The sequence below is a fragment of the Canis aureus genome, chromosome 1 (assembly GCF_053574225.1).
Source record: "Canis aureus isolate CA01 chromosome 1, VMU_Caureus_v.1.0, whole genome shotgun sequence".
Classification (NCBI taxonomy): Eukaryota; Metazoa; Chordata; class Mammalia; order Carnivora; family Canidae; genus Canis; species Canis aureus.
In genome coordinates this window covers 56,455,877-56,468,328 of record NC_135611.1, presented here as the reverse complement: position 1 = coordinate 56,468,328, position 12,452 = coordinate 56,455,877, and the positions used below count along the sequence as shown (strand labels likewise).

At 47.0% G+C, this 12,452-nt stretch overlaps 1 protein-coding gene across 3 annotated transcripts in view; it reads right to left on the bottom strand.

The window, feature by feature from the left end:
• Positions 1-3,516: 3,516 nt before the first annotated feature.
• The window catches only part of SMOC2 (SPARC related modular calcium binding 2), a 158,354-nt gene continuing 149,418 nt past the window's right edge, over positions 3,517-12,452 (bottom strand). For 2 of the 3 annotated variants that reach the window (XM_077900155.1, XM_077900158.1), the window contains exons 11-13: positions 11,674-11,948; positions 7,471-7,508; positions 3,517-5,012 (exon numbers count right to left, since the gene is read on the bottom strand). In XM_077900155.1, the coding sequence (XP_077756281.1) occupies positions 4,995-5,012; positions 7,471-7,508; positions 11,674-11,948 (331 nt within the window). In that variant the 3' untranslated portion in view covers positions 3,517-4,994. The remainder of the gene's footprint in view (positions 5,013-7,470; positions 7,509-11,673; positions 11,949-12,452) is intronic. The other variant, XM_077900161.1, reaches the window with a different exon arrangement.

The following is a 12,452-nucleotide window of genomic DNA, read 5'->3' as shown; positions in this document are numbered from 1 at the left end:
GCTGTTTCCTTAATTTTTTTTTAATTCAAGTTTAATAACATACAGTGTCATATTACTTTCAGGCGTACAATACAGTGGTTCAGCAATTCTGTATATGATGCTGTGCTTGTCACCATACACGTCCTCCTAGTCCCCTCAGTGCTATTTCTTTCACCATTAAAAGAAAAACCCACTACCAAACCAAATCCCAAACCCATCTTAAAACACATTAAATTATTTATGGTATCTTACTTTTTAGAAATGTGTTTCTTTTATTATAACAAGGCTCAGTTAATAAAATTACTAACCAAATTAGAAAGACCATTCTCTTCGATGAAAAAGTAAAAGACTCACCATATTTTAAGTAATAAAAACTGAGGTCTTCTATTATAACACTCAGAGAATCATGAATATGTGCCTTTAAACTAAAACAGTCAGCGTCTTACCCCAAGGCACACTTACAAGATCCTTAGAAGCAATAAAAAGCCACCTTTCCTCTTAACTACGGTAGCCACAGTTAATTGAAAAGGCGATATAAAAACAGGCTGGTGAGGAATATAAAAATTCCATCTTTTTCAACAAAGAAACAATATATTCAGAGCATAATTTCCACTTTAATTCAAGGAAACAAAATATTTGTCCTGAAGTTAAAAAATTAATAACAAGATGTATAAAACCTTTCTGCTAGGAAACACACATGAATTGAATTAAGTTGTCAACTTTATCAGTACTTAACCTCCAGATGTCCAGAGAAAAGAAGGTATTTATTTCACATAAAATATATAAGATGGAATAAAAATTATTATGAGTGTACCATTAAATATCAGAGGGTGGCTGTGGCAAACATCGCTGCCTGCCAGTAACTGCTTTCCCCTCGGCTTTCTCAACAGAACTCCTGCTTTGTCCCTGGCGGCAAATGTGCAGCTAAAGCTAAAGCTAGGGATGTAGATGACATGTGTCGGCAGCAATGACATTTATTGGAAGCCTATTGGCTGGGCTCAGGGAAGCTGTGAGGTATAAAATGTGCCACATTCAGTGGGCACAACCCTTTGCCTGTCCTCCCACCCTCTGTCGTGTCTGGTGGCCTGTGCAAAGACGTGGGAACCCTCAGGCAATATACAGGAGCAAGCCTCACTCTCAAATGGCATCAACCTGGCCTATGTGCAGTCTGTTGGCTCGTGATGGGAGGAAACTGGCTCATATGCTTGGCTTTCTAGTCCCTGTTTCTTATAAATAAAGTCAGTTCCCAAACAAAAATTCCCATATTTCCATCCTGAGGGAATTTCTTTCTGTAGGAATGACCTGGCCTTTTTACCCTGATATGGGTTGTTCAGGGTTTCAGATTCAAGTTTCCCTGTTCTTGATACTTTCCTAAGGGGGGAGACTCAGAATCACTTGGTACAGAAGCGTCCCGACACGTAAGTTTAAGTTCATAATGCCATCATTTAAATGCCTGTTTTATACCAAACAGGTCACATTGTCGGTAAATGGTGATGCCTTCAGTTTTGTTTTTCCAGCATGTCTGTGCTCCTACTCTGCACACTGACATGCATTCCCTCCTGCATCTGCTCAGTTGCACCACTGAACGTTGAGCATTGCTAACAAGAGGTTCAGGAGACATTTGTGTGTAAGACTGCAGTCCAGGTGGCAGGTCTTCCCTACCATAAATAAGGTTTCATTCCCACACCCTGCCTTGGCCTCCTGGTGGGCAGCATGCCTCTTCCTGCCCTGTGATTTGTTCTGAGCCATGTGATGGGCTCTGGCCAGTAGACATGAGCAGACAGGTCATAAACTAAGGCTTGAATGTGATTGTGCTCATTGGGCTTATTGGATGTGGCTTCATCCACAGCCATGCAGGAACATGCCCATGATGGCCTACTGGGCCACAGAGAGTGAGGGAATGGGGCACACCTGCATCTAGTGTTAGGCACGAAGGAGTGTCAAGCTGAGCCCAGACTAGACTGCCAACCCCAGCCAACACAAAGCAATATGAACAAGAATAAACAAGGGCTGTTCTAAGCCATGAATCTTAGAGTGGCTTATTGACAGCATTTTAGTAAAAGAAGGCTAAAATAACTTTTTAGAATGAAGAAATAACAAAACTGGCTAAATATCTAATTAGTCAAAAAGGCTTTTTACAGTTTTGATCCATGTAGTATTATATGATTAGGGAGAAAACCATCATCATCACCATCCCTATCGTTGCCATCACCATCATCACTATCATCACCATCACCATCATCACCATCGTCATCAGCATCACCACCATTGTCACCACCATCACCATCATCACCATAAGGCCCTGACTTTAGCGCCACATGCATTCTTACTTTCTGGGGCAGCTTTGTTGCTTGCTTGATGTCTCTGTCCCCTTGGCAGTTCATGATTATGTCAGTCATTTCTGTGCACTGATTCAAAAAAAGCTGATGACTTTCGCCTTGATAACTTTAAAACATGCCAGATATAACATTTATGGGCATGATTTGTGAGTTGCTCAGTATACTTCTAAAAAATCCCTAACTTGGAGGTTTTTGACAAGGATGCAGGAGACCCTTTTTAAACATGAGCAGAGTCGGGGAGGGAGGCATCTATCACTGAAAATGACCTCACTAGGTATGTAAAGGAAAAGAGATTTCTGTTTTAGATTTGAAATCTTCACGCTTTGCAGCAGGAACCATCTGCTCCAGGGCATGCACCCCGGCTCACTACCTTCCATGCCCACCTGTACTCTCCTGCTCACCCCTCCTTATTGGAGCTCTTTCAGCAACTTGAACCCTTCACCCTCTCCTCCCTGCTCTAGAACCCTGTCCAGGGCCCACTCCATCTATGAGCATTTCCCAAGGGCTGGGTTTCCCTTCTCCATTCCCGGTATGGTCTTTCCTGCACGACTGACTTGCTAAGATTGAGCTTTACAAAGATCACTCTTTTCTGAGTAGAGAGAAAACTGTGCAAGAGTGAAAATCTTAGCAGAAGGCAGTAGAGAATTCTAAAGGAAGCATGAGTGCTTAAAAAGCGACAGCAACATCCCAACTAAAACGTTTGGGAGCCCAGCCTGGGACGGGACATTGGGACTGGAAAGAAAAGGAGAGCTGGCCTCAGGTTTCTAGTTTGGGGCTTAGTGAACAGCAATAGCTTTAATCAAAATAAGAACCTTCTTTGTTCCTTCTGTAGCCTGCCACAGCATCTGGCAGCATGAGGTGTATTCGGCAGCCCTCGCTCAGGTCTTCACAAGTGAGTGACTGCTTCCCGTGATGGGGCCAAACACTATATCCTTTGTGCCAGGCCCCGAGCAGGGCACAGTCCCACTTGCACGATCTTCACCCGGAGGTGCATTCCGCCAACCTCCCTGTTTTATGGAGCAGGAAACTAAAGCACAAAAATTTTAAGTAACTTGTCCAAACTCACAGCGCTGGAGGGGCAGAGCCAGGATTCATTCACTGCAGCCCAGAACTGCTGCCTTTGCCTCCCCGACCGAGACAGCGTTAGGATTCAGCAATTAGAGATGGCTGTTTGCCGGAAAGAAAACAGTAAGCAGGGTTTTTGATAGCATATTTTATTTGAATCTAAGAAAAAAAATGATTAAATTCGAAGTTCAGAAATATAAAGGGTTATCCAATAAATTTAGGATCTTAACTGTTTCTTAAACAATGATGACACACACTTAAGCTGGTTCTGTGGCTCCCAAGTTTCGGGTTTTACTTCCGTACAGTTTAAATAAGAAGCCTCATAAAATATCTTCATGCAGACGCACAGAGATCATTTTACATGACGTGTGTTGGGGGATTTGGGGCCGTGAAGATTGTTTTTCCAACCAAAAGTTGGAGCTGAAATAGCATCGCAACTTGGCCCACACAGCCCTCGGACCGTCCTCCAAATGGCTCCATCGAGCCAGGGGACGCTTGCTGGGGGCCGCTGGTTGTAGCTGCGGGCTGGTCCTGCTGCTCACGCTGTGGACATTCAGCTCCTGACCCTGCTCTCTCAAGTGCCACTCGGGTGAATTTCCTGAGGCCACCAGGAAAGAAGGAAGCTGGGGACCTGCAGGCACTTGTTCAGCATCTAGCACATGGCTGATTTGTGCTGGCTGAGCCTTCTCTAAGGAGCACACCCCAAATTTGTTCAGGTGGTGATTTAATGTTGCAATAGGCCCCAGAGTGGCCCAGGGTGGGATGGCTAGTGGACACGTGTAAGAGAAGACGCAGGGCAGACAAGCGCTGGCAGGGTCACGCTCTGACTAAATCTACTTCTCTGAACGATGGGCCTGTTTACGCTGCTTCTGGACAGCAGGGGCAATCCTCTAGTATTTACTGCATGATTAATCCAAGCCTCAGGCAAAGCTCAAACAGAAGCTTCAAAAGGAAAAGCAGCACACCAAAGAGAGGTTGAAAAAATGGTCTTTTCTACCAGGGCGCTACCTGGAATGATCAGATTGCTTTAGTGGTTGCGTGACTCATCGCATGAACGGGATCTCTGCACAGCAAAACTAAACAAACTAACACAAAATTCCAAGAAACAAACAAACCCATGCACTTGTTAGCTGTATGATGAGGACAGCAGCAGGTTGCAAACTTCTAGGGAAGCTTCCGGCGTAGATTCAAAAATGCTGTGGGCACAGCCGATCTCAAAGGAAGCGAACGTGGCTTGACTAGGAGTGAGTGCCCGGGGCGGGGAGGAAGGCACAGGCACAGGGCGGGGACCGCGTGCCTGAGGCTAAGATTTCTACTATGTCAACATGTGTAGGATAAAGAAATTAAGCTCAAAGCCATTCAAAATACATCTCCACCAAGTACAGATTTCCAAGGTCAAAAGAGGACACATACATTGTATGTGATTAGTTTTCTGAAACCAGCCCTTCCATTTCACAGATTAAAGCAGTCTGTTTAAATATCTCATTTCTACAAAGTGAATTTACATTTAAAGTACAAAGTGCAAATACTATGTGTTTGTTTTTGTTTTTAATTGCTTTTTGGTGAGGGAGTCTCCCACATGTCTAGGAACCGCCTGGGATGTGTGAGCCACTATCCTTGCTTCCTTGGCTGAAAAAAAGAAACGGAGACATCATTAGGAAAAGCATCATTGGACATCCCTCCTCATCTGTGAAGACTAAGGCTTGCCTTCTAGGGATGACATCGTCGACCTGTTGATACAGGGCAAAACCAATATATTTTTTTTTAATGCAAAAAGAAAGAGTGCTGGTTTGATATTTTTGGGCGTAAGGATCAATAAAAATACAATGCAAACATTAAATTCCAAACACTTCCTTCCCTCTCAGTGATTAGGAATATCAGAAAGACCTACTGGCTGAGAAACTTAACATTTGCTTTAAATATCTCGATTCAGTACATTAAATGTTCCATGCAGTCTCTTGTCACCTTGGATGTTATACAAGATAATTTTAATAATCTAACTTATGCTTCAAGTTTAATAAAGGCATCATTGATTTTTAATTTTTCTTCTCATCCTTTCCATTTATAAGTTTATCTCCCCAGGAAGAAATGCAACTTGAAAAGTTTATTTGCTAATTATAGGAATTCTGCACCCTGGCTGCCAGTTGAAAGCAATTTGGGATGAAAAGGAAAAGCAATCTACCATCTTCTAGATCTAATTTTCCAAGGGTACCAATTGATCAAGGGTACCGATATGAATTGATCCATGTATCTGCTTCATCATTTAAAATAATTAAACTTAAATACTTAGAAGGCTTCTGGGCTGGTTTTCCTCCTCACGATAAAAATACTAGTAGGTAGTTGGAAGAGAAAGGAGCGTATCTCCTGCTTGGAGCTAATGGGAAGTTCTGTTTTGATTTGTTGTGGTTAAAGATAAGCCATCAGCGGATTCCTCGGTTCTGGAAGCGTGTCAGAACTGTTGCAGGAGGGGCGCCTGGGTGGCTCAGTGGTTGAGCGTCTGCCTTTGGCTCAGGTCATGATCCCTGGTCCTGGGATCGGGTCTTGCATCAGGGAGCCTGCTTGGTGGGGAGCCTGGTTCTCTATCCCCCTCTGCTGCTCCCCTGCTCCTGTGCTCTCTGTCTCTCACTTCTATCAAATAAATACATAAAATCTTAAAAAAAAAAAAAAAAACCTGTTGGAGGAGACGGGGCTGACATCCTAGCCCACATCCACATCGATGTGGGGGCATGGAGGCCCACCAGGGACGTGAGATATTCAGAAAGCTCCACTCGCTGTCTGATCCAGTACTGGCTCCGGTATCATCCCAACTCCCCTTTATCCAACATTTCCTGTCTGGTTATTCACATAGTGAAAGATTTTGGTGCTCGGTCCTATTGTTTATTCTTCAAAGAAACATCTATGGCCTTCAGTCATTTTATCATGTGCAAGCCACAGCTGGCCTTGGCCGGGGACTTAATCCAAGGGTCACAGTTTACATCAATGGCTGGGAAGTCAGTCCCTATTCGAACACCATAAAAAGAGCTGGAGAAGCTGCTCTGGCTCCGTTTTCTGGGAAAGAGCCGAAGAGGGAGGCTCGCATCTTGAGCAGAGTTTACTCGCGGTCGAGAGCAGTGCATGTGTGGCAGTTGTCACTACTGCAGGCACCTGACCTGCGCTAACGGCTTTCAGGCCAGCCCTGTTCTAAAGCATAAGTGATTTGTGGTAGGACTTAAGAAGCTAAAACCCTAAACACTCGCTAAACAAAGAAAACCATATCACATGGCTTTCCTAATGAAATGGTTTCAAGTTACATTGAAGGTGTGCACTGGAGGTCTCCACTTAAAACCCACAACAAATGCAGGGCTTGCCTTAGGAAATGTCAACCGACATCAAACAGGGAAGACCAAATAAATTACAAATTGGCGAGTGGTCATAAGGAGGGAGGATTTTGCCTTGGCTTTGAGGGAGGGAGAAATGCATCCACACCTGTTGATCCTCTGGAAAATATTCTAGACTTTGGACAGGTGTGCATGGGGTGCTGGGGAAAGCCAGCACAATTATCTGCTTTAATTGCACCTGCAGAGACACAGGAGTCAGAAACACAGAAATATGTTTGTAAACACACACAGGCGGGGAAACTGAAAATCCCTTTTGGAGCAGAAGATAGTCTCATTAAGATCCCCAGATGAAAAGAGAACATTCACCTGAATGCCCAGAGGGTCTCCTGTCCCTGCAATCTCCTTAACAGATGGTAAGAAATAAATTGCAAGACCCTGGATAATTGTTTGTAAAAAAAAAAAAAAAAAAAAAAAAAAAAATTCCACAAAACAACCAGTTTTGAATTTTTTCTAAAAATATCAAAAACGATTGAAATTTCAAAAAGAAAAAAAAGACAAAATCTTTAAGTTGATGACTTCACAAGTTGATGATTTTGATGGAATTTTGAGGCTATTTTTAGCCTCATGGGGGTATCTGTATGTTATGTTGCCTCTCCTGGATGGTTTCCTTTTTGGGAAGGCACTTTCCAAATCTACAGGACCCTAAGCTGTCAATGCCTATGATTAAACCGGTAAATCATTAATGCTAAAATACAGACGATAATACTCACCTGTCTATTAGAGGCGCTTTCAGCATTAGCTCTAGGGGCTAAGGGGGGAAAGAAAAAAGACACTATTAAAAACCAAATACTCTTTAGCTCATGAAAGTTTCAATATAATTTTTCAGGAAAAGGTCAAAATCACTCTAAGAAAGTGATTTACAAGAGAAAACTTGCAAACTTATTTATAAGAGAAAATGGGAATAGAGAGAAAGCACAGGTTATCTGTGGTGGCTTATAAATTCATTATGTACACACTTCCTCAAATTACAGATGCTCTAGTCCAAACATAGAAAAATGTTTCTAAACATTTTTTACCAAAGCTTGCAAAGCACAGTGGACTCACCCGAGACCTTTCCGACCCTGTGAAACTCTCCCAGGGGGTGCGAGGGCCTAGGCAGTGTGGAACACCAGATCTTTGACATCTCCTGGGTGTTTCATATTTAAATCATGAGAAACTAACATGTCCAGCTCAAAATAAGTTTTCTAAATCCTTGAGGGAAATGGAAGGTGGAGGGAGATGACTGAGATGCATAGTGGTTGCCCTGTGGCCTCACGGTAGGAGGCTCAGACCCGGCCCCACGGTCACCTCCCACGTCCCTCGGGCACTCCTGGGGTCCAGCTCCTTAGCACCTGCCTTCCTCCCTGGCTCCTAGGATGACCGTCCACCTTCCCAGCTTCCCTCCTTCCTCCCCTCTGGCTCCTCCCACCCTCCCGGCCCACTGAGAGGGCCACCCCAGCAAGGAGCCACAGGCAGCAACACCACAGATAGAAATACGAGACCACCAGAGAGAAGAGGACTGTTTCATAGCCACCTGCCTGGTGTGGCGTTCAGGGACAGTCAGGAGTGTTCACATCATAGGTACAACTGCTACCGACTGCTCCGGGCGACCCAGGAGAGGACAATCTGTCCGTCAGGCAGTGTGCCTGGAAGGGACCCCGCTAGCATGGCAATTTGTTTGAAAGAGATAATTTGGTCAAAAATGAGTATTTCTTAATTGGCGAGTTTCTGTGTAACGGTCATTTTGGAGAATAACGGGGGAATGACACAATGTTCTGTGAATGTTTTTTTTTCTGAGTTATTTAGAAACATTTCCTTTCTTGGTTTTAGCATTTCTCAATAGTTCAGTTAATTCATTTTCTTTTCTACTTTTTTTTTTTTTTTGCAATAGTGAAAATTTAGATCAAACCTTCCAATAACACATCCTTGGTTATATTCCAATACTTTACAGGCAAAATCTTGTGTAATATCGTAAAATAAGTGTGATTAGAAAGTACATGTATGTAGACCCCATCTTGTAGTGAAACGTCTTAGTACATGCACGCAGGTGGGTATCCACACAGAAATATTTCAGGGAAGGGTACAGGCTCGGGTCTGATTATGACGGAGAAAAATGGCATTCTATCTGGTTTTTATTTAATTTCTGAGTTTTCTTTTTAAGAATAAAACATACATTGCTAAGTGGTGAGTAAAGATGAAGGCAACAAGAGACACTGGTAACAGTTTGCATATTTAGAGAGTCCAAACTAACCCTCGCCTGAATATTTTTTTTTTTTTTTTTTTTTTACTTTTCAAAAGCAATTTCAAGGTACACAAGGCAAGAGCAAGGAATGAATTGGAAATGAAAATAATAGTAGGAAAGAAGTTAAATTCCTCCAGGGAAATAAGAGTTGCTAAAGCAACTAATTATGAATCCAAATCCCCGATGCTCATTTTTGACCAAATTGCCACGTTTACCAAATTTTTGCTGGTTTTCTTTTTTTTTTTTTTTTTTTTTTTTTTGGAGGAGGTTCATCAGCCATCTCCTTGGTTGTTAACATGCTAACATGACTGTAAACTTCAGATACATCCGCCTGCACAGAGCTACCCAGGAATTAAGCCCAGCCCTGCAGCAGTTGGGGTTTCTGGTGAAGGGTGATGGTGTCAAGGGAGCCCATCATCGTTGCTGTGGCACTCACGCCCCTCCTCTGGGCACAGGTGGGGTGCGCTCCCGCCCTGTCCCTGCGTGAGTCCGGTGCATGCAGACGCCCAGATCGCGCTCAGGATGCTGCACCGCCTAGAGCATCAGCCCCCCTGGGAACAGGTGGGTCCCTCGGCCCCTGGCGCCCCCACCCTCCTGGTGAACGCACGCTTCCCAGACGGAGCTTGTGCTCCGCATTGCCCCACATCAGGGGCAGAGCCAGCCTCCGGCCTGAGCCGCATGGTAACGGCCTGCAGCCCGCGGGGACCCGTGGGGACCCTCCAGGACCCCTGAGGCGGGGGAGATGCACTTGGGGGCCGCTGGCCACTCAGCACGGCCGTGCAGGGGTGGGGGGCAGCCTGGACGCCTGCAGCAGCGCACTGTTCCCTGCGGGGCCAGAGCCCACACAATCTCCACATCCCAGGTCCACTCCACCTCGGCGACCCGGGAAGGCGCTGAGTCCCCCCCCCGCCAAGGTCAGGATCTGTATTCCCCCCATTGTCCATGACACCTCCTGGGTAACTGAGGAGGTCACCCTGCCAGGAAGGGGCCTGTACTGTCCCGCCTGAACTCAGTCACTGGGGAGCCTCTTGGATGCTTTGCCAGCAGGGGACTTGCTGACCAGATGAGCTGGTCCCCAGAGACAGCAAACAACTCACCTGGGATCACACTTCCAGTTCTAAAGAAGCCCATCCAGAGCCCCTGTGCGGCTCTCACTCTCTGGGCCATGAGCCCCCCACCCTCATCACCCAGGGTGGGTACCAGACAACCAGCACCCCACTCTCATCACCGCCAGGGCAGGTACTAGACAACCAGCACCTCGCCCTCATCACCTCAGAGCAGGTACCAGACAACCAGTCCCCCACCCCCATCACCCCAAGGCAGGTAGACAAACAGCCCCCCTCCAGCAGTGTGAATTTGCCCAGTTGAGGCTCTTCTCTGGGCCGTCACACAGCTACAGTGCCTGTCAGGCTGCCACTTTCCCCGGCCGAGCAGGGTTTACCCGCTGGCTTCTTAGACGCCCGAGGGCCTGAGGTAGGACAGCATCCCCAGGGCTGGCCAGGGCACCCACTGGGTCTCCCCCAACATCCTGATGGCTGCACCCAGACATCCCTCCCACAGAGACCTCTGCTAGGCTCCTCAGCCCAAGCGCTGCGCTGCCTCCCTGGTCCAAGGGCCACACTTGGCACACAGTCACAGCCCCGGTGCGCCCTCCCCCTGCCTGCCAACCGTGAGACTCTGAGACTGGCTCCATTCCCACCTGCACCCTGCAGGGTGAGCCAAGAGGGCAGCCCCATGTCTTCGCCACTGGCCTCTGCTCCAGATTCTTCCAGGATGGCATGAGGTGCAAGCGTCACACACCCTGCACTCAAGGCTTCCAAACAAAGCCTAGTTTTTCTAAGACTAACTTCTCACAGAGACATTAGCAGGGACACAGATCCAGCCTGGACTCTGTGGAGCAGGATGGTGGCGAGTGACCATTGTGAAAAGAGCTGGGGACATAGGGACAAAGGAGAGACGGGAGCCACTGCTTCGGAAGCCGCCCCGAGGCCAGCTGCACAGTCAAGTGCAGACCTGGGAGGGTCTCGCAGAGCACGAAGAACTCACTCCCTGTCCTCTACCCTCAAGCCTGGTTTCTCCTTCAGAGGTGTTACCGACATCGGTAGTAGGAGAACAGAATCATGAAACACTGGTGACGCCTCTGCAAAGCCTCCCCGCACGTGCGCTGTGCCAATGGAGAAACCGAGTCCACCACGTGCATGCAGCCAGCGGGCTCCGGCTACTGTAGGTCTGTCTCCACGGCAGTCGGTGTGGTCGGCCAGGCCACCTTCACAGGACGTGCTCGGCGGGTGAAACAGCTAACAGGGTGTTTTCAACTATCGACGTAGCTGGTCTGGGTAACAGGAATTATGCAACTGCCGATGAGCTGGCCCGCACGTGTGGCTGGAGTCCACACACAGGGGCATAGAGTGACTCCCAGTGGTTTCCAGATTGGCATCAAACACATTTGGAACGTCGCCACCACGGCCGGAGCCAGAGGGCGCGTCTTCACACAACGCTCAGCTTCGCCCCAGTTGACCAGCCTCTCCCTCTGACGGGCTACGGCTGGTCTGTTATTATTTCTACGGACAAACGCCCTACAGGTAAGAGGCCCCCTCAGACGGAAAGGACAAGCTACGCTTAAAGAAGCCAACGGAGCAGGTGTCAAGACCTGATGCATCGCAAAGCACAAAACAACGAGAAAGGCTCTTACTAGGGTGCTTCTTTGCGTTTGCTTTACCTTCTTCTTTCGTCACCCCGAGGCAGCCCATCAGCTCTTGCACGGAGATGGATTTGTCGTTATTCACGTCACAGTATTCGACAAACTTCTTCACGCACTTTTTGGGCTTTGATTTTTTCCGAAGGAATCTCTTGAAGGGCTTAATCTCCTTTTTGCCAATGTCCCCGCTGGAGTTCTTATCGAGTAGCTTGAAGTACCAGTGGACCACCCTCTCCTCGAGGGTGTGGCTGGGGTCGGGTTCTGAGAGCCTGCAAGAGCACACAGGTCATCAGGCGCGGCCGGCCTCCCCCCCGCCTCGCCCGTCTACGGAGGGCGCACCGTGCACCCCGACTCTCCTAGAAGGGGTGCCCCGCTCATCACGCCTACAGCGTGGGTGCCCAAGCCTGTGCGTTTCGCCATTCCGCAGAGCAATTTTTAAACATAATTTAGAGAAGGGAATTTAGCAAGAATACTTCACGCTGGTTTCAGAACTGCGGATGACACCATGAGTTTATGCGTGCATATGACACACTCGGTGTTGGCCAAGTCTTTAAGGACGGAAGCCCCCTTGTCCCAGGTTCTGGGCTCCAAGGAGCTGGCAGGTCAGCTTGGGGCCCCAAGGGTCTCAACTCCTATAAGTGGGATTCACCAACAATCCCATTTTATACCACAGGGTAATGAAAGACGCAAGTAAAGATACACTTAAAGAGGTAACTAGACCTCTTCCCTTGGATTAAAACAAAGTTTGATATTTTAAGATACAAATCACTAAA